This window comes from Neovison vison, chromosome 2 (assembly GCF_020171115.1).
Source record: "Neovison vison isolate M4711 chromosome 2, ASM_NN_V1, whole genome shotgun sequence".
NCBI classification, from domain to species: Eukaryota; Metazoa; Chordata; class Mammalia; order Carnivora; family Mustelidae; genus Neogale; species Neogale vison.
The window spans coordinates 209,565,548-209,587,304 of NC_058092.1; the positions used below are offsets into that span (position 1 = coordinate 209,565,548).

The 21,757-nt window shown below is 54.9% G+C and overlaps 1 protein-coding gene across 1 annotated transcript in view; it reads right to left on the reverse strand.

Annotated features, from left to right (window-relative positions):
• SLIT1 (slit guidance ligand 1) overlaps nt 1-21,757 on the reverse strand; it is a 166,365-nt gene that overhangs the window by 21,517 nt on the left and 123,091 nt on the right. The window contains exons 14-25 of the mRNA XM_044240235.1: nt 17,141-17,304; nt 16,416-16,439; nt 16,135-16,279; nt 15,428-15,502; nt 15,100-15,243; nt 12,120-12,263; nt 11,659-11,825; nt 9,605-9,737; nt 7,250-7,318; nt 4,351-4,422; nt 2,101-2,172; nt 1,187-1,258 (exon numbers count right to left, since the gene is read on the reverse strand). Of these exons, the coding sequence (XP_044096170.1) occupies nt 1,187-1,258; nt 2,101-2,172; nt 4,351-4,422; nt 7,250-7,318; nt 9,605-9,737; nt 11,659-11,825; nt 12,120-12,263; nt 15,100-15,243; nt 15,428-15,502; nt 16,135-16,279; nt 16,416-16,439; nt 17,141-17,304 (1,281 nt within the window). The remainder of the gene's footprint in view (nt 1-1,186; nt 1,259-2,100; nt 2,173-4,350; nt 4,423-7,249; nt 7,319-9,604; nt 9,738-11,658; nt 11,826-12,119; nt 12,264-15,099; nt 15,244-15,427; nt 15,503-16,134; nt 16,280-16,415; nt 16,440-17,140; nt 17,305-21,757) is intronic.

A 21,757-nucleotide genomic window follows, 5' to 3' on the forward strand; every position in this document is an offset into this window, starting at 1 on the left:
CCCCCAGAAGCAGGATGGGCCCATCATGGCCCCGCTACTTTTTCTTTCTTTTTTTTTTCAGTTGTGGTAAAAATACACACGACGCAAAATTTGCCATTTGGGCCATTTTAAGTGTACAGTTCAGGGGCATCCATGAGCACAATACTGTGCCACGCTCCTCACTCTCGGGCTCTGAAGTGCTTCGTCAGGAACTCCCTACCCACTGAACAAGACTTCCCCACGTGCTCCTGCTCCCGGCACCCGGAAGCCTCCTTTCCCCTGCCTCTAGCTGGGGGGTCGACCATTCTGTACCCCACGTCAGCGGAATCAGACCACATCTGTCCTTCCACGTCCGGCCTACGTCCCTCAGCATGTCACCAAGGCCTGGCCGTGTTGGTAACGGAGCCAGGCTTTCCTTCCTTCTTTCTTTCTTACGGCTGGAAAACACCCCATTGTATGCGCACACCACCTTTGGTCCAACAACTCGAGTTGCTTCTGCTTTTTGACTACCGTGGGGAGGACACTGCTATGTGCCGGCTGTACGAGTTTTCTGTCGTGAGAATCTGCTTCCGATTATCTGGGAAAGACGCTTAGGAGTGGATTTGCTGGGTCACGGGGTAATTCCACATTTAGCCTTTTGAGGAACTGAACATCCTGCCTTTTACAAGCCCACGTGGTCCTGCCCGCTAAATGGCTCTGGAAGCAATCCTGCATCGAATACAGCACTTCTTGGGGGGTAGTGAACGTCCAGAGCTCTTCCCCCACCCTGGGACGTCAGAGGCTCCAGAGAGGAGCCATGCTTAAGAGCACGGGCTTCCGAGCCAGAAGACTCTGGCCCCTACCAGCTGTGCAGCTTTGGGCAAGCTTCTCCCATTTTCTGGGCCTGTTTCCTCATGTGTAAAATGGGGATCATTGTACCCACGTTGAGGGAAGGCTGTGAGGATGAGGTCAGCTGACGCAGTCCATAAGGGCATTACTCCTCGTAGGACTGCTTAGGAAGAACAGTCCTCAAGCCCCTCTGCTGAGACTGAGGAAACAACATGGAAGGGTCTGAGATGGGGGCTGCTTGAAGTTCAGGAGCTTGACTAGCTTCAGGGTAAAAGCCATCAACTCTGCCAGCTCAGGAGGGCGGGGGAGGGGTCTCCCTCGGAATCCAAGCTCTGTGGAAATCCAAAAAGGCCTCGAGAATTGGCCCAAAGTTACTTACAGGTGAGATAAGGAGGTCACGTCTGTGAAGATGCCCTCTTGGAGGGTGGAGATGTCATTGCCATGCAGGGACCTGAGGAGAGAAGAGGCTGTCGGTGCCTCACCCAGGGACAGAGATCCGAGAACCGATGGAGGCGTGTGTCGTGCTCCTCCATGGGTCTGTCATGGCCAGAGGGAGACAGCCCTCAGCTCAGAGACCTGGCCCCGCTAGTCACTGGCAAGGGAGAGGGAGCCCCTCATAACCCAATGTGACGACTCCATGGCCCAGCCCTCCTGGAGGGCTTGTTTTTGCCAGCACAAATAACTCAAGGCTCTATTTCTGTTTACACGGCCAGTGGAACTTGTGCGGCCCCATGCCTGCCCACCCTTGGCCTGCGAGCCTGAGGCGTAGGCTCCTCCTGGGTGAACAGGTTACCATGGCCAGCCACAGGTTGAGGGTAAAGAATGTCCTCATGCCCCAGGCTCGGCTGCCGGGGGTGGGTCCCATGCACGAATCGTCAAGGGGCCCTCCTAACAGGCATGACGGTGGGCTTTGATCACAGGGCAAAAACCTCCCAGTGGAAATTCTTAGAAAAGGTTCACAAATCTTTTGCGAACATTCTCCACCTGAACCAGAAACTCAAGGCAAACAAGAGGCCACCTTATGTTCGATGGCACTCCCCACACACACTGCTCCCCCAAACACAATGTGGGGCAGATCACAACCCCCCATTTCTCGGTTTCCCATTCGTTCTTCAGCCTCCGAGGGGCTTGAACGAGCACGGGCAGGCCAGCTATCTCGGGACACTATTGGCCCTGCTGGGGCCACACACATGGAGACATGTCTGCCCACCAGGTGGGTCACAGTCCCCCCCACCCCCCACCCTCCACCGTGGGCTGGATTTTCATGGAGGAATGAAGAGCGGGGAGACTTACAGCAGGCGCAGGGAGCGCAGCCCCTGGAAGGCCAGAGGAGGGATGCACTGGAGGGCGTTGTAGCTCAGGATCCTGTGAGAAGAGAAGGAGGATGAGGGAGGCCCCCCCGGGGGGGGGTTGGTGGGGGTGAGGAAGGAGAGACAGGACAGGGAGGTGACGGCGCCAACTTAGGGACCCGGCCCCTGCAGGCTGGCTGCAGGGTGTGAGGTGTTGCTCAGCCGCAAAGTGAGGGAGGCCTGAGCATGGGAGGGGGCACAGGCTGAGTCCCAGGCTAGTAAGTCCTGTGACTTGGCCACGTGCCCCAGCCCTTCTATGCCTCCTTCAGTTCCCTCAGCTGCAGAGCAGGGACAAAAACGATGACAACTTGGTACAGCTTTCCTGCGGGTACGGGGAAATGACCCAGGTGAAGTCTTCACCATGCTGTGCCCGGCTCCCCGTGAGCCTTCAGTGAGGACACTGGGCACACTCCCCTGCCAAGGCTGCCCCAGTGATGGCCGGAGTTGGTGTCCCTGTTAAGTTGTCCCCTGACCAGTCCCAGCCTCACTCCTGGAGAAGACAGGTAAAGTCCAGGCCCACCTAATGATGTGCTATTAAGAAGCTGTGATGGGGGCACCTGGGTGGCTCAGTGGGTTAAGCCTCTGCCTTAGGCTCCAGGTCATGATCTCAGGGTCCTGGGATCGAGCCCTGCATCAGGCTCCCTGCTCAGCAGGGAGTCTGTTTCTCCCTCTGTTCTCTCCCTCTCCCTCTCTCAAATAAATAAATAAAATGTTAAAAAAAAAAAAAAAAGACAAAGAAGAACTTGTGATGGTCTTGGCAAGGGGCTGTGACCGCACCGCCCCCCCCATCATAAATATGGGAACTGAGGCCCTACAGGGAGACAGAACTTCCCCAGGATGCTGTAATTAAGTCCCTAAGCTGGCTTTTTAAGTCACCTTCTCAGCTTTCTGGGTCCACAGGCTACACCCCTCTCCCCCAAGGCTTCCAAATGAACGAAAGAGCAGTAAAGGAAACAACTCTCGCAACAGCCCCGCATGTCTGTCAGCGGTGTGACAGATATGAAACCATACAGTGGGAGACCCCCGCTCACTGACCAGGAGCAGGGAGCGACCCCGGGCAGGGACAGGGAGGAAGGTCAGAGTAACCATGCTGGCTGGAGAAGCCAAACAAGAGAGAGGACTGTGGGAGGAGTCCCTTCACGGAAAACTCCAGGCGGTTCACACTCATCCATAGAGGTCTGGGTGGGCGGCGCTTGGGGCAGGAGAAGCAGAGGAAGGGCTGTCACAGGGCGTGAGCAGACTTCTGGGGCTGATGGACGAGGTCACTGCATGGATTGCGGTGATGGTTCCGGGGATGGGAACATAAGTCACGCTGTAGCCACCTGTGGGCTTTCAGTACGTACAACTGGCTTTTCTAAAATAATAAGAGTGAGGAGATGCTCCTGTCCCAGGGACCGGCTCTGTGTCCCCTTGCAGGGGCCGGAATCACTGAGAGCAGGACTGCCCAGCCCCGGCACTATGCACAACTCCTTGTTAGCAGCAAAACCCTGGCCAGTGGCTTCCCCTGGCCCCCTCCAGCCGTGACCCGCACCCCCTAAAGTGTTTCCAATGTGACCAAACATCCCCAGGGGGGCAGAATCAGCCCAGCTGACAGCAGCTTCAGCACCAGCTCAGGAAGGCTCTGACAGGGGACCCGGTTGATGTTAGACCCCATGGCAAATAAGCACAGGTGCGGAAACTAGAACCAGCATTTCATGGCCTCGAGCCCACGTTCTGCTCCAAGGGGGTCTGGCTGGGTCATGACCCTGTCCATTTTTCTGAGTCTTGGCTCAATATAAGGTTCAAAAATGGGCAAAATGAAACTTCCTTGTATGGACTACATAGGTAGATGGCAAGACTATAAAGAAAATAAAAAAGTGATTGCCATAAGGGTCAGGTGAAGCACAGTCTGGAGATGGGAGAAAGGGGGAAGGATCAGGAAGGGATGAGGGAATTTTGGGGGTGTTGCATTCTATTTTTTTGCCTTAGGGCCAGCTTTATGACTATTTGTTAAATGGTACATTTCTATTTTTTGCATTTTTCTGTGCGAATGCTGTATTTCCCTTAAGTAAAAAATTTAGTTCTTTTCTTTCCGACTGGCAGGCCCCCGGCACACTCCCCGGGGGTGACACTGTGGGTGCCAGTGGGGCTCCGGGGACATCTCAGTGGCCAGAGCGCTTGTGCCCTCCCTCCGCCTCCCTGCCCCGGGACTCACAGGGTGGTGAGCTGGCTCATGTTGGTGAAGGAGGAATTGCTTAAGGAGCTGATCTTGTTGTTACTCAAGTCCCTGGAAGACAAAAACACATTGTTTAGAAAGGAAGAACTCTAGCTTGCTCTCAGCTATGGGCTCCTCCCCTCCCCCACTCTGTCCATGGCGGCCCTCCCTCCGCCAGGTGGGGGGGGGGTGTTGAGAAGTGTAGAGGGGCATTGGGTGCACAACTAGCTACAGCGTCTGTTCTGCTCCCTGAATGCCCACTCCATCTCTAGGGCTGCCTGTCTCCATTTCCGTACCCCCACCCCAGGCTTCTGCCCACTTCCTCCCTGGAAATGCTCCCACCGAGGAGACGGACTGCCTCTGAACTACCAGATCTAGTGGGTTCTGTGCTTTCTCCTCTTGCTAGCACTTAGCTAGCTCCTTCCTAGCCCTGCCACAATCCAGTGGGGAAACAGTAACCACCGTTTTTCAAATGAAGACACGAGGTCTCAGATGAAGCCCGTCCAGGGTCACAGCTGACACCCCTCTTCTCAAAATTCTCGCCTCCCCATCTTTCCTTCCTCAGACCCCGGACTTCCCACACTTCCCTCCACCTCCTTGGCCACGCCTCCTCAGTCTCTGGGTGAAGCTTCTTTCCCAGCCAACCCTGCCTTCAGACCCTCTCCCTGTAGTCCACTCTGGGAGCCTCAGGGGACAGAGATGGATGCTCTAGGCTTCCCTCCCCACCACAGGCAACAATGCTCTCCTCTGTGGGGCCAGCAGCCTGGCTTGTGAACTCCCTTCCAGAGACACTCAAAGTCCAGTCCACATCTCGGCGTCTTCCCCCACCCACCCAGAAACACCAGCCCCGGCAACCCCACCACCCCCTCTCTCTCAGCCTCCTCTCCCCTTCTGCTCACTTGAACCATCTCTCTCCCAACTTCTGGCTCAGGTGCTACCTCATCTCGTACCTGCAGCTTTGCCCCCTTTCAACCCATCTTCCACATGGATGGGCACCACCACCATCCTTCTAGACACAAGTCTGACTAAGTCACTTCCCTGCCAAATCCTGCAGTGGCCCCCACTTGCCTAAAAAATTGGCCCAGACACCTGCTAAGTGCTCTGGGTTCTGGCCCACCTCTCCCTCACTGGCTCTCGCGTGCCTGGCGTGGATTTGCTACCCTTCCTGAAATTCTCTTGCCCCTGTTTCCTCTGCCCACTGGTGAGCTCTGCCTCCGCCCCAGCCCCCCACACTGAGTCCATCACCACCTGCCGCCCCCACCCCCGCCACTTTGAGCCACAGCCCTAATGTGCTTTTCTCTCTGTTGGAACACTCATCAGTCCCATGACTTTGTGTGCCCCAAGTCTCTCTCTGCATGCCCCCCAGACCACCACTTTTGGGGGGGGCATGACTTAGGGGCCTTCATATCTCCTCACTTCATGCCTCTCTTGGTTCAGGAAATATTTGTAACATGAAACCATATGCCCTGCCTTCAACTTGCCTTCATGAATGTTCTTCTAGCTAATCTCATTCAAGACCAGCTCCTTGTTCTTAGGAACCACTGAGGTTCTTCCCCTGAGCACTCAGCACACTGAGGGGTCCCTCCTTGTGATGGGCAAGAATTGGTTGCACATCGGTCCTCTCTCCCAGGTGTATCTGAGCCACCAGTGCAGCTGCCCCAAATCAGAGCAGAGAAAGAATGTCTACGTCTTTGCTACTCTGTCACTAGCCACCAAACCACTGCCCTCTGTCTCCTCCCCACCATGGGAACAGTCAAAACACATCTGCTAGGTCTTTAGCAAAGACAGATACACCAGAGCTTCAAGATCCTGGAAGCCACAGTGCTACTCAGAGTAGCCGGTCCCTGAACCAAATGTCCCACAACCAGAAACTTCTGCCAAAGCCCATATCACTTAGGACACTGAAACACACGATGTAGTTTAGCTAATAGGTTTATCACAGTAACACTTTGTCAGTGAAGGAAGCAAGACATTGATTTACCTTCTGGTGCAAGTTTCTTATCTAGCTGTGGACCCGTGACCAACAGTCCTCTAGGGACCCCTGGTTTATTTACTGCACCTGCGGAGCTCTGCTCCAAGCCCGACTGAGATGGAAGGCCATCTCTCTGGACTTCTTTTGGGGGAGAATCTGGCCAATGAGCAGACCAGGACAACTGAGATGAAGTGTTAATTAGGCTGGAAGGCTAAAAGGAACTGAAGTTATTCTGAGGCTTATCTCATGTACTTTCATGGGGTGAAATAACAGAAAAAGATGTTAGCCTAAAGAAAAAGAGTCACAGGGGCACCTGGGTGGCTCAGTGGGTTAAAGCCTCTGCCTTCGGTTCAGGTCATGATCCCAGGGTCCTGGGATCGAGCCCCGCATCGGGCTCTCTGCTCGGCGGGGAGCCTGCTTCCCTCCCCCCCCCACCCCCGCTGCCTCTCTGCCTACTTGTGATCTCTGCCTGTCAAATAAATAAATAAATCTTTGAAAAAAAGAAAAAGAAAAAGAGTCACAGATGTGAATTTGTAGCTGCCATATTTCATGTTTGGCCTGGGGACCATGGTGGAACTAAGAAGTTTCCCATCAGCCTCTTCCGCTCTGGCTCTCTCCTTCACCAGGATGACCCTCGTTAGCAATCATTCTCAGCCCAGAGGGAGGCTTGGGGTGATGCGCTGGGCAGAAGCGGACAGGGTCCAACACAAGGGAGCCAGGAACATGCAATTCCCAAGCAAGACCACTAGGTGGCAACACAGCTCTATGCCAGGACCTTCTAGGCTGGAAGGGGCAAAATTCAAAACCTGATCAGCCCAAAGTGGGGTGGTAGGGAATCCCAGGAAACCTGGAGCCAGAGGGTTAGATACCAGGGACCCCCTGGCCTCTGAGGCAGGCCTGGGATCCTTGAGAGGCCTGGATACTCACACAAGCTGCAGGTACTTGAAGGTGGACAGCTGTCCCGGAACCAGTGTGAACTGATTCCCATCCAAGTAGCTACGGGAGAGAACACAACCGTTAGTGGGCGCTGGGAAGCCTCCCTGCCCCAGCAGGCTTGCCGGCTCTGCTCCGCTCCACTCTGCTCCGCTCCTCCCCTCCATGCAGGCCACACAATTGGTCCAGAATCGCTATCCGGAGAAAACATGCACTCTCTTAAGCACGTGGGTAGGTGCCAGCCAAAGAACTTGGTAAAAGACCCGAGACACAAAGCCTCCCTCGGCTTCCTTCCTTCCCCTGCCTCACCCTCTCAGCCTCCTCCCTGTTGGTGGGCACCCCCCTGGGGGCTCACTGCTGGGCTCCTCACCCATCCCCTCTCTGCCCCATGGTTTTCCTGGCCAGACAGTCCTGATCTGCACATTAGTCCCTCACAGGCCAACTTGCCAGGCCCCTCACCAGGTAGCAGGGCCCCTCTGCTTCTGCTGGCCAAGTGCGTGAGGCTGGTCCTATGGAAGCCCCAGACCCAGATAGGCCCAAACCAGAGCTCAGTGCTTTTCCACCCAAACTGGCTTCCTCTGACTCCATCAGCATCGGACCCATGTCCTACCCACCTAGGCTCAGGACCCTGATGGTGATGCTCCGACTCACTCAACAGTGCCCCAGGGCCGCTGACTCTCCCGCCTACTGGTCGCTACTCATTTGCCGTGTTCCAGACTCACATCTCCCTGACTGCACACGATCATCCACACCTGGACTCCTGCAGCTGCCTCTGTCTGTTCCCCCACCTTGGTCTCCCTGCTGGGACCCACTATATACACCACCTCCCAAGCTGTGGTTCTCAAAGCCAAGGCCACCAGAAATCCTAACACTCCCAAAGTTTCCCCTCGTCTGTGGGATGGTGCTTGGGATTCAAGATGCTGTGAAGGTCACCTACCTGCCCCCAGCCACCCTTGCTAAGCGGTGGCCCAAAGAGCAGAAGCTGAAATCGCAGCTGGGCTCCCTGCTCTGGACCCCCACCAACCACAGCCCTCAGGATGGCCTGCCCCCAACCTCCAAGGACCCCCACCAACCACAGCCCTCAGGATGGCCTGCCCCCAACCTCCAAGGACCCCCACCAACCACAGCCCTCAGGATGGCCTGCCCCCAACCTCCAAAGATCCAGAGAGCAGCAAAATCAGGGTCTTACTCACTCTGACCCATTACTGTGTCATACAAAGTGACTTCCCACCCATCTCATGTGACCCTCTCAATGAATCAATACACCCATTATCAATATATTCCAGTGGCCCCATTTGACAGCTGGGAAAACGAAGGCTTAGGGAAGTCGAGTGACCTTCCCAGCCTCCGCACTCCAGCAACCTCTGTCAAAGAAAGCAGGCTGTCCCCCCTGTCCCATTATGCTCAAGGTTGCTATGAGGCACCAAGGAGAAAGCAGGTCACTAACGGGATGATAGAACACTGGGCAAAGGACAGGGTGGCAAGCCACAGGACAAGGACAGCAGTGGTCGATGTGCTTGGGAGGAAAGAGCCTGCCTCACTGGTAAAGACAGAAACACAAATGAGAACCTCATGTGCTCCCTGCAGGGGAAGAAAAGCACAGCCTGGAGGGACCAATCCCAGGGGAGGGACCATAGCCTCTTATTTGGGGATGTCTGTTGAAGAAGCCCAGCTCTCCATCTCTGTGTGTCACACACACAGACATCTATACCCCACGCAAGGTCAGATACCACATCCAAATCAACAAAGAATTTAGCATCATGATGCCCAGAATTGATGGGGTAGGGGTGGGGAGGTAGTGGTGGGAGGAAGGCCATTTCCACACCCGGTCAGTAGGGGGTGCAAAGGCAAGGACTTTTCTGGAAGGCTGTTAATGCAAAAGGCAGCAAGAGTCCGAACAATGCATTATTCTTTAACTAGCAGCTTCACTGAAGGGATAGTCACTTTGGCAGTATTTATAATAATACAATCTAGTAAAACATTGGAAACGACTCTCCAGCAAAGGGGGTTTGTTATGTAGATCATAGTAGAGTCATAGGGTAGAATAGCATATGGCCAGCAAAAATACACATCTGTGGGAGCTTTCATCGCAGAAGGGGACGCTGAGGAGGTGATGTGAAGTGGAAAACACACGTTACTTCTTATTTGAACAGCAGGCATCAGCTGAGAGTGAGAAAGCAGCCACTGTGGGTGACTCAGGCTGGCGGGTGACTACAGGGGGTGTCACCCCAAAGCTCAAAGCCTTCTTGGAACCCGTGTCTCCTGCAACACCCTAACTCCAAGCCCTTGTCAACCACTGTCCATTCTCTGTCATCTTGTACCCCCGACGCCAGGCCTGGGGCTACTCACAGTTCCGTGACGTTCTTGGGGATGCCCTTGGGCAGGGCCTGGAGGTGCTTGTTGCTACATCGGACCACCGTGTCCAGGCAGGAACATTCCTGGGGGCACTGGGGGCGGGGCAGGCAGCCCCCCTCCTCCTGGCCTGGGGAAGAAGGCCCGAAGCCACGTCAGTGAGGGGACAGGCCTTCTTAGGGCCTCGTGCGGCTGGGGCCCCGTTCCACGGTGCCTGGGAAGACCTTCTCCGACAGTCTTCCAGGCTCCAGGAAGTTTCCTCTTAGCTATACCCCTTTCCCCCCAGGAACAAAGCCCCTGGACCTGTTCTGAGGTTGAGATGGGTCTTGGGTCAATCTCCTGCCTCAGATCCAAGGTGGACGAAGGCACAGCACAGAAGGAGGATGACAACACACCGTTTCTTGAGCACCTACTGTGTGCCAGACACTATGCTGACCATCATCTCTTTAACATGCACTAACAGGCCACTAACTCCCCTAGAACGCATGTACCAAGGACAGAAGCTTGTCTCTTTCCTTTTCTTTGCTCCCAGAAGGAGCCCAGCCCCTGGAGCAGAGCCTGACCCACAGCGGCCCTCAAAGCAGACCAGCTGAGTGAACACAAGAATGGATGTGTACTTTACTGAGGCCTGAGGGTCCCTAACCTGCTCACCTCCGAAGGCTGTTCAGAGGCTTTGCAGGGTCCACCCCCACATCCTGCAGATGCAGAACAGGCTCCTGTCACATGTCCTTCATGTATTCATCCATTCATTCAGGAAATACTGCTGAGAGGCCTTTGCCTGCCTTCCCTTCTTCTGACTGGGGCAGGACGACTAATAAGGACACCACGGCAGGAGTGGCTGAGGGCACTAGGTGACCGTGACGGTGGGGAGGCTGGCTGTGGGCAGGCACCATGCAATAAGGATGAATTCCCTGAGTCCTCAAGCCAGCTCTCTGGCAGGTGTGCTATGAACCCAATTTAGAGATGAGGAAACTGAGGGCAGAGGGGTAGGGTAACGTGCCCAATGTCCCCCTAGCCTGGAAGCGGTGGCACAGGACAGGAGTTGAAGCCGACCGCCACCAGAGCCTGCCTGCTCAGCTGCCTCGTTCTACCTCCCAGCAAAACATCACATCTTTCACCTCGAGGAAGTTCTCCTGTGGGGGTGAGCTGAAGAGAGCTGTCTGCCAGGCAGTGTGCGGCATAAGAGCTGAGCTCTGGGAGTGTCCGAACACCAAGCAGCAGGGGTGGTTAAATCCATCCCGACACTCTCCAGACAACGAATTTCATGTCACAAATGTCTGCACAGACGGCACTATATGACCCTAGGTGTGACAGGTGTGTTTGCACACACACACACACACACACACACACAGAGCAAAGCTCAGGAAGATCACACAGCGAATAGTGACAGGAGTCATTCGGGGCTGGGAAGCAGGAGGGGGGACATATTTGTGATCTTTTTACTCTTTTGGATTGTCTGTGGTTGCTTTTGAAGGAAATGATGATGCCTCTCTTTGTAATAAGAAAAGTAAAAAGAGGGGCCGCCTGGGGGGCTCAATTGGTTAAATGTCTGCCCATGGCTCAGGTCATGATCCTAGAGCCCTAGGATCAAGTCTAGGATCAAGTCCCGCACCAGGCTCACCCAGACACGGCTGTGAGAAGTCACTGGGTTTCCCACGGGGAGGAAGCGGGCCCGGGAAGGTCCCACTGCCCCTCACAGACACGGGGAAGCTGTGAGCCTGGAGCGCTGAGGCACAGCCAGGAGGCAGATCGTCCCTGCGTGAGGCATATTTTTATTAAAAAACACACTAACGGGTGAACTGTGATTTTTTTCTGAGTGATGGAATAATAGGTAATGTTTATTTTCTTCTTTTATCCATAGTTCCCCATTTTTTAAACAATAAGCATATTATTGTTTTTAAAAATCCCACGAAGCCGCTGCCAGGCAGGGGTCGGTGCAGGACGAAGAGGGGGGTCTCCCTGCTCCCCACCCCCCCACACACACACCGGAGCCCTCCTCTCCAGGGCTGCCAGCCCGCCTCTCCCCTCCTGCCCAGGAGCCCACAGCTTACCCTCCTCACACCTGAAGTCCGGGAAGGCCACGTCCTGTAGGGGGATCTGCCGCAGGAAGTCTGGGTTCTGGCACCGCGGGTTCCCGGTCACGATCTTCCTCCTCCGCAGCCAGTCGCCCAGCCAGGCCAGCTGGCAGTTGCAGTTGAAAGGGTTGGCCAGAAGGTTTCTGGAAGAGGTGGCCGTGTGACCAGCAACACACCCTGCCAGGCAGGGTTTCCCTGCAGAGCCCTCTCGAGCCTCCGCGGACAGGCCACGCAGCCACACAGCCACCCGGGGCTCCCTCCCAGACGGCCGGCACTTATGAAGACATGGCACCCGGACACAGTGGGACCCCAGGGTCCACGAGCGCCCGACACCCCCCCAGTGAGTAACAACCATCAGGAGGGCAGGTGGCCGCCAGGGAGCGGATGCTGCTGCCAGAGCCCCAGGCCCACCCGCCCGCCCTCCCGGCCGGACTTACAGCGTGGAGAGGGCCTGGAGGGTGTCGAAGGCCCCGGGCGAGATGGTGGCGATCTGGTTGTCATAGAGCGAGAGGAGGCGGACGTTGCGCAGGCCCGTGAAACTGTCATTGTGGATGCAGCTGATGCGGTTGTTCCTCAGCATCCTGGGGGGCGGGAAGGGGGCAGCCCCCACTGTGCCCTGCCGCCATCCAGCCGCCCGCACTGTGCCCCCCCTCCACCGGCTCCCCGCAAAGTCTCCTCAAGGCGCTGAGCCGAGATGGAGGACTGCAGCACCAGGACCCCCTGCACCTGTGCTCCCCTCCGGACCCTCCCCCCCAGATGCTCCCCTGTCCATCCTGTCACCGCCTTCATTCCCTGGGTGCCCAAGGCACCCCCAGGCCAGCTCCACATTCACCCCCAGGGACACTTGCTTAAAACCTACACCTGGTTGTGTTCCTGTCCAGCCTGAAGCCCCAGGGGTGCCCTGACTGCCCACAAAATAACGTCTCCCCTCTTTACTGTGACCTGGGGGAGCCTGTCTGACACAGCCCTGGACAAGCATCTGCCCGCTTCCCAAGAGCGCGACATACCTGCACTCGTCCGGCCTGCCGGCGTGCCATCCGGGCCTGCATCACCACGCCCCTCCCTGACTATGGTTTCCTTCTAGAATGACTCCTTTCCTCACGTATGTCTGTGAAAGTCTCTGTTCACCCTCAAAAACCTGGTTCAGTCCCCCACCCCCACAAATAAAACCAAGCTTGACCCAGGATAGGTAACTCACAAAACAAATTTAAATGGCTTATGAAGGTTGATAAAAAATGTTTAAACTTACTAGTCATTAAGAACACATAAGCACATTGAGTCTTTGCTTGACAAATAGCAAAATAAATAAAAATATAATAATAATGCCCAGGGTCATTGTCGGGGAATGGGCACTTTGACACTTGGGCTGGCAGGAGAGTGACTCGGGGCCTCCCTGGAAGTGACAGGCACCAAAGACCCTGAAAGGGCCCTTCATGCTTTCTTCCAGCCAGGCTTCTTCTGGGAATTTATCAAAAGGGAAGAATCCTGGGGCGTCTGGGTGGCTCAGTGGGTTAAAGCCTCTGCCTTTGGCTCAGGTCATGATCCCAGGGTCCTGGGATCGAGCCCTGCATCGGGCTTTCTGAAAAGCAGGGCGCCTGCTTCCCTTCCTCTCTCTCTGCCTGCCTTTCTGCCTACTTGTGATCTTCTCTGTCAAATAAATAAATTAAAAAAAAAAAGGGGGGGGGGAAGAATCTTGGAGGGGCACAGAATTTCGTGATAAAGATATCAATCACAATATTGCTTATAACAAATATTAAAATAGCCCAAATTTCCAATAATTACATAATACGTAGTCCTTTAAAATAATGTTGTCAAGGAAATTTTTTTTTAATATTTTATTTTATTTATTTGGCAGAGAGAGATCACAAGTAGGCAGAGAGGCAGGCAGAGAGAGAGAGGAGGAAGCAGGCTCCCTGCTGAGCAGAGAGCCCAATGCGGGACTCGATCCCAGGACCCTGAGATCATGACCTGAGCCGAAGGCAGCGGCTTAACCCACTGAGCCACCCAGGCACCCAGTTGTCAAGGAAATTTTAATGATACGTACAGGTGCTCACATTGTGTTTAAGGACAAAGCAGGTCACTGAATAAAATGGATTCTAGGGTTCTGTTCAAAAATAGCTACATGGAAGCATCCCATGTGCGGTGGACGGGTGCGTGTAAATGCCAACGTACATAGGGGTGCACGAGACCGGAAAGGTGGTAGCGGTCATTTGTGTGTGGTGGCGGGGTTCTGGCCTTTCTCCCATGCCTGCACTGTGGCTCCTGTGTGCTGCTCTGCCCCAGCTCTGCCCCAGCACCCCTCTGCCCCTCTCCTCCATCCCCCTCCAAGCCTCCCTCATGGGGACCCCGAGCACTGAAGAGCCCACAACACCCTCATTCAAGGATGACCTGGCCAGGGTGAGGACAAGCGGGGCAGCCCTGGAAGCACAGCCTGGGAAAGTAGCCCCACCCGATTCACACGTGACGAAAGCAAGTGGCGAAACACAACACAAAAGGAATCCCCATTTTGTAAAACAAGCCAACAGGAAAACACAGAAAACCACAGGAAATCCCTCCATGTATTCATTTCCTTTACATGAATCCCACGGTGTGTGCTCGGGAAATAGATCACTAGCCCTACAGCCGGGCCGGGGGGGGATGGAAACCCAGCCAGGCGGCATCAGGAGCTGTGCTGCCCAGCGTGGTAGCCATCAGCCGCATGGAGCTGTTGATGATTAAGATGAAATGAAATTCAGAATTTTGTGTCTTAGTGGCGCTAGCCACATGTCAGGAACTCCAGAGCTACCCGTGCCTACTGACTGGATAGTGTGGGCGTGGGACACTTCAGTCAACATAGGAAACCCGACTGGACAGCACAGTCTGCTGCACACTCAAAAGGTCTACATGGTCATCAGAAGGGCTGGTGCTGTCTGGGGGGAGAGAGGGTGCTCCCTGAGGGAGGGATGACCCCAGGATCCTACTGAGTCCTGATGTCTGATCAGCTCTGGCCAGGCTCTGGGTCACAGGAGCCTAGAATTTCAGAGATGATGGGCCCTCCCTGCTCCCCCATCTGTGCTGGCTGAGTCACCTCAGCCATGTGCCCCTTGGGGCCACCCAGCCCTCCCACCTCCATCCCTGCTGGCCGCTCCTGAACGAACACACAGGGGAGCTCTTGCAGTCTAATTGGAGGGCAGCTAGAGGTGAACCCCCAGTGGGGCCCACCTCTGCTCACCCCTTCACCAGGCATTGACTCCACCCCCCCCCCGGTGACATCTGATCACCGGCCCCACGGCAGGCAGGGTCCCCAGCTGTCCCTTGACCGCTGCAAGCTGGGGTTAGGGGAAGAGGGAGTCTCTTATCCTCTTGGTGCAGACGCCCACACTCTGGCTTTGGTTTGCCTGGGGCAGACCAGCCCTGCTCCCTGGACAGCACACTCACAGGGTCCTCAGGCCATCCAGACCTCGGAACATGCCGCTCCGGATGGACTCCAGCTGGTTGGCGGTCAGGTGCAGCTCGCTCACAGAGGCTGCGCCCTCGAAGGCCCCGTCTTCGATTTCCGACACCTTGTTGTTGCTCAGATTGCTGGACGGGAGGCAGCAGTGCGATGATGGAGCTGGGGATCCCCGCTCCCCAGTCCCGCCTTCCAGCACCCGCCCCCTGCGCAGGAGCCCTGCCTCCCTGCTGGGAGCACCCCCACACCCAGTATCTGCCTTCTCCCTCCCCAGCCGGAGTCCTCACTGCCACCTCCCGCCAATGGGTAACTCACATCTTCTTCAGATGAGTGAGTTTTTTAAATATCCCAGTGGCCTCCAGGATGGAAATCTCATTGTTGTTTAATCGTCTGTAAGAGACAATGAAGAGAACTCACACATTCATAAATGACAGACATGAGAGTATCTTCTAAATTGAGATTATTTGGGACTCAGACAGGGTTCCCAGAATTTATCTGGCAAGGCAAACGGATCCTATTTCAAAGGAAGGATGGATGGGCATACTAGGGGGTATTTTTAACGTTAAAAATGCCACGAAAATGTACCTACACAAATGACAGGCATGTGTAGCTATTCACGGATGCGCGCACACACACACACACACACACACGTGAGCACAAATTTACATTTTTAAAGAAAGAAAACAGCTGAAGGATGGCTTAAGAGCCAACTTGATCTGAAGGGATCCTATCCCCCAGAAGAAGGCAAAAGCATGACTGAGAATAGCTCCCCCAGGTCAGGCTGCCGACCTGCCGGTGGGCCCGAGATTTCTTTGAGGGTCTGAGGCTGTGATTGGGAGCAGAGGGGCTGTGGGGGGCGGCGGGGGTTGGGGAGCTGCTCCCTGCCACACCCGCAGCTGCCATGCTGGGGTCTTCCGCACTCCCCCACAGAGCTAGATCAGAGAGAAACCCAGAGCAGATCCAGGGGGGTTAGTGGGGCTAGGGGCAGGCAGGGGCGGCGTGCAGAGGGCAGGGGGCCTCACAGTTCGGCTGTGGACTGGGGGATGCGCTCGGGGATCTTGGTGAGCTTCAGGCTGGAGCACTCAGCCAGGCTGGCCTCACAGCGGCACTTGTGGGGACAGATGGCATCGCTGTTGCACTCGCTGTTCAGCTGGTAGTCCTCCGTGCCTGCAGGGACAGGGCAGGGGCTGGGGGCTGAGCAGCCCAGGGCAGGGCCTCCCCGGCCCCCCCACAGCCTGCTGCCCCTGCCCACCCACTGTCATCGGCACCCCCTGACTGGCCTCAGTCCCCCCCACTCTCCTACCTGGAATGAAGTACTGCTCTTTGGCTGGGGAGAGAAGCAGAAACACCATGAAGCTGCCATCCTCTAGGACTTGCAGAAGAGCCCAGGCTCCAAACCCACTGCCCAGGTGAGGGCACCCCAGGAACAACACTGGGGTCCCAAATCCGGGCTCCAAAGCCCACCTGCCCAGCCCTCAGCTGGAGAAGAGGACAAGCTGAGGCTGGGGACAGTATCAGCCCCAGCTGAACCTCTCAGGAAGCACCAAAAACACGAGAACGCTCATGGGCAATGGCCCAAGACAAGGATGGGGCTGCGAGGCACCACGTCCCTGACCAGGATCCAGGCTCAAAAGCTGACCCACACTGCCCCCAGCCAGTTTCTGCTGCCCCCAGAGCCTGGAGGAGGCAGTTCTCTCACCGAGGAGAGGTCCCAGGCTTCCTGAGTCTGAAAGCAGTACATGAAAGCAAATTGACCTGGGAGCAGAGGAACCCAGGTCCTTGACCAGGCAGGCCTCCCTCAGGGACCTTTGGCCAGCCCTGGTCTTCCCTAAGCCTCCGTGCAAGGCGGGGTGGGGCTGGCCGACCACTCAGATCTGGGGCTACGATTTGGGACCCTCTGGCGAGGGTCTGGAGTGGCCAAGGACACACCGTTGGGGCCATTCAGAAATCATCACGGGTCCCTAAGCGGACTGAAGACAGGCCAGCCGGTGAACAGACTGGGGGGGTGCGGGGTGGACGGACATCTACCTGAGCAGCGGAACTTCTTGCTCTTGATCTGCCCGATGCGCTTGTTGGCGAGGCGCCGGGGACTGGCGCAGCGGGCTCCGCTCGTCTCGATGGGGTTGGTGCGCAGGAAGTCCGCCAGCCACTTGAGGTTACAGTCACAGATGAAAGGGTTCTGCGCCAGGTGCCTGTCCCGGGGGTGGGGGACAGAGCGGGGATCAGAGACAGGGCGGCCAACCATGCTGACCTCTGCCTGGAGGTCGCTGCTCGCTGGTGGCTTGAAACACATGGCCTTGGGCCACCGCCTGGATTCGCCCACCAACTACAGAGAAGCCTTGCCAGAACCTGGCAGCGGGGAAGGCTCTCCACAGGCTCTGGAGCTTCCCGCTGTCCCTGCTGAACGCCCCGCAAGCCTCACTCTGTCCTCTGTCCCTCTACCCACCTGCACCCCCCCAGCACGCTTCATGGACACGAGCGGAGGCAAGAGTGACCTGGGGACTGGCCGGACCACCCCAGCCTTCCACGGGTGAGGGGACAGAACGGGTATTAGAGTCCAGGACTGTCGGTGCCCAGAGGACTTTGTCGTGGTTCGTCCCCTCCCGGCAGCCTCGGGCAACAGCAGCTTCTCTCCATAGCCTTTGTCAGGAAGGGAATGGGGCCCCAAAACATGGCTGAACAGCTACTTATTGGGCAACCACTCATATTCTCCTGCCAGGCTGCCTGTGCAACCAGCAGGATAAATGTGGGAGGGGACGGCCGGCAGGCGATGCTGACTGTAGGAACCTGGGGTGCTCTCAGCGACCACATGGGTGGTTTTCCCATTCGTGGGCCCTCCCCACCCCAATAAGGCTCAGACCAACCACATCTGAACCGCTAGCAGCCAGCTTGCCGGCCTGTGTCGTGGCCATCACAGCCCTGGGCAGGCCCTGCTTTCTAAACGGACACAGGAAAGAATATTCTAGCACCTGTACCTGAGAGCCAACGTTTCTGCCTGCAAGTACAGAGACAGAGCAGGGGCCAGCTCAAGGACTCACCATGGACGGCCGCTTTTCTCCACTGAATGCCGCCAGGGTAGGCCATCTACTTATTGGCCTCAGCTCAGGGCCCTGATGGGGGTCTAGGGTTGTGCAAACAGAGGCGTGAGCTCTGCCCAGGGTCTGCACCAGCTCAGCTCTGACCTGGCCGTGCTCGCTCCTATTTGTCACCTCCTGGGCTCTGCTTCCTACTTCGGCTACCTGGTCGGAGCCTTCTCTGCCCAGATGTCCCTGCCACTCCCCTGGGCTCGCCCTCCCTTTCCTGACTGAGTCCAGGCTCCTGTCAGCATCGCCAGGTAATCCAGCCCCACCCCCACCCCTTCTGCATCTCACTGGACATTTGTCTCCCCATTTAAACCGTCAGTTTGCACAGAGAAGACGCGTTTGCTGACACCCCAAGGCAAAGTCCGTTAATGACTGAAAATACATTAGGATTCATGCCCTGCTCCGGAATCCGCCCAGCCGCCCAGCCACATCGGCTCAGGCCTCACTGCCGGGCCTCTGCCTGAACTAATTGCTTCCCTTTATCACAATCTCAGTAGAGAACTCTGTTTAAAATCAATGCAATTATGTTGTTCAGGCATGTATTAAAATGTTCAGTGGGTGTGAGGTAGAATATATCCTTTCTAAGAACAGGTTATTTGTGTCAAAGCCAATTTATACAAACTTGAACCACCCACAGAGACAAGTGGCTTAGGTATTTGACACAAATTGGAATTTTTAACCATCCTAAAGAGCAGGGAGCTGAGAAGAGAAAATGCTCAGGAAGAAGGAAAAAAATACCTGCTTGGGAAAATAGCATCATGCTAAAGGCACACCCAGAAATGAGCTGCACGTGGGGCCATGCCCTTCCCTCCATGACCATTTGTGAGAGTAGAAGGCAGAAGGGAAGATTGAAATACGCATTAAGACGTCCCAGCTAGAAACCTTCTGGGGCAAGTGCTCAACATCACTAGTCAAATTAGACCCACAATGAGACACCACTTCATACCCATTAGAGTGGCCATAATGAAAAAGACAAGTGATACCAAGGATGGGCAAGGATGCAGAGAAACTGAAATCCTCATAAAACACCGCTGGTAGGGATGTAAAATAGGATTTACCACCGCTTTGGAAAACTGACAATTTCTTAAAAAGTGAAACATACATATCCTATGAGACCCAGAAAGGCCAAGAGAAACAAAGACATTTGTCCACATAAAGATTTGTAAGCAAATGTTCACAGCAGCGTTGCTCATAATGATCCCAAAGTGGAAATCCAATGGCCATCAACTAGGAAGGATAAACACAATGTGGTCGATCCATTCAGTGGGAAATCGCTTGGCCATAAAAAGGAACCAAGCACTGATATATACCGAGGTGCAAATGGACCTCAAAAACATGAAGTCAGTCACAAAACATATCATGATGATTCCTTTTTTTTTTTTTTTTTTTGAGAGAGAGAGCTAGCACGGGTGGGATAAGGAGGGGCAGACGGAGAGAGAGAATCTTTTTTCTTTTAAAAGACCTTATTTATTTATTTATTTGACACAGAGAGAGATCACAAGTAGGCAGAGAGGCAGGCAGAGAGGGAGGGGGGAAGCAGGCTCCCCGCTGAGCAGAGAGCCTGATGCAGGGCTCGATCCTAGAACCCTGGGATCGTGACCCAAGCCGAAGGCAGAGGTTTAGCCCACTGAGCCACCCAGGAGCCTCGAGAGAGAGAATCTTAAGCCGGCTCCACACCCACTGCGGAGCCCAACTTGGGGCTGGATCTCATGACCTTGGGATCGTGACCTGAGCCGAAATCAATCTTCAGACGTTTAACTGACTGAGCCACCCATGCGCCCCATGATGACTCCGTTTTTATGAAATGTTCAGCAAAAACAAATTAGAGAGACAGAAATTAGATTATGGGTTGCCTGGGGTCCGCAGGAACTCGGGACTGACTGTAAAAAGGACACAAGGGAGTTGGGGGAGGTGAGGGAAACTCTAAAATGTGATCGGGGCGATCATGCGACAACTGGAAATCTACAAAAAATCATGGGCATGGGTATGCTTAGAACAGGTGGATTTTAGGGTATATAAGTTATACCTCATTAAAGCTGTTAAAAAACAAACAAACAAAAAAAAAAAACACTTTGAAAAATCTCTTGGAACAAGGAAAACAGCAGCAAAGTCAGGAGTGGGTCCCAGGCACTCGGCCACAGATCGGAGAGATCAAGCAGGGTGTGGGTTGTTTAAATCCACTCAGGCCTGACCCGTGACTCAGTCAGGGCGTTTAACCCTCCAAACCTGTGTTTAGAGTATCTGATTATTCCTGGGTCTGTGTTTCCTTTATTCTTCTTCCAAACCGTCCTCTGGTTGTTAATACGTAATAGTTGTTCAAGAAAGTCAGGTTCTGCTCTCCTGCCTTAAAGAACGAGGTCTATTCTGATGGAAAAAGCATAGTCGAGGGCAAAGCTAACTAACTTCTCAGGGATGGTGAAGAGGTACCTGAGACCAAGCACCTGCTCTGTGAGTGTCGTGTGACCTAGAGTGAGTCCCGTGACCTCCTGCCTCAGTTTCCTCATCAGTAAAGTTGGGACGATAGACTGTCCGGCCACCGGCCACTGTGAGAGTTCAGGAAGATAACACATGGAGTGAGCCGCGGCCTGGCACTGGGTCAGGGCTCGACAATCCGTAGCGACTGCTGTTGTTCTCAGGGTCCCACTGTTTCTGTCCCGCCTGCAGGAAGACTTCCTGTTCCAACGTTCTGCCCCAGCTCTGTCCCCACTAGTACCTGCCAGCAGTGGCCAGGATCTCAGGCCTGGTGTCTGGCAGGCAGAAGCGCTCTCTGAGATCCCACCAAAGACAGAGGCCACCTCCAGGACGGCCATCCATGCGATGTGTTCGCTCTGCTTCCACCCACAGAGGGAGACCCTCCGTCCTGGTCCCTATCCCCCCAGGCTCTCCTGTGTGGCGGTCCCCAGCAACAAAATCTCTTTCGTGCTTTTCCCCTGGACATCCCGCCAGCTGTATAAAACCTTCCACCTTGCCCGTGTCTCCCTATAACTTCTGATTTCACATATTTGGCAAGATTTCCCTGTTGCGCTCCATCTTCCTCTCCCTGCCATAAGTTAATTAGCAGGAGAGGGGGCTGCAGACGGGCGTGTGGGGGCTTTAACAAGTTTGTCTTTTGTGGCTCACATCCTTGCTGATGCACAGGGTCCCCAGGGAGTAGGAGCTGTGCCTTTTATTTGACCTGTTTCACACCTGTGCTGCCTCCCCAATGCGGATATTATCTGATGGAGAGCACTATCTGGCAGATAAACAACGGCTGCGACAAAATTCATAATAAATGCCCATTAAGCATGCATTTAAGAAGCACTTACAATGAACTCAGCTCTGTACAAACGTCCCCTTTTGTCTCCTAACAATCCTACGAAGAAAAGAGTATCCTCATTTTATAAATGAGTGAACTGAGGCCCAGAGAAGCTGATTAAATTGACCAGGGTCACACAGCTAGTAAGAGGCACAGTTAGGAGTTGAACTCAGGACTATCCAACCCTAAGTCTGTGCTCTTTCCTCTATAAGAGACCACTCCTGGTGAGCAAAAGGCACAGGGCAAAACAGCTGCCTGTCCCCAGAG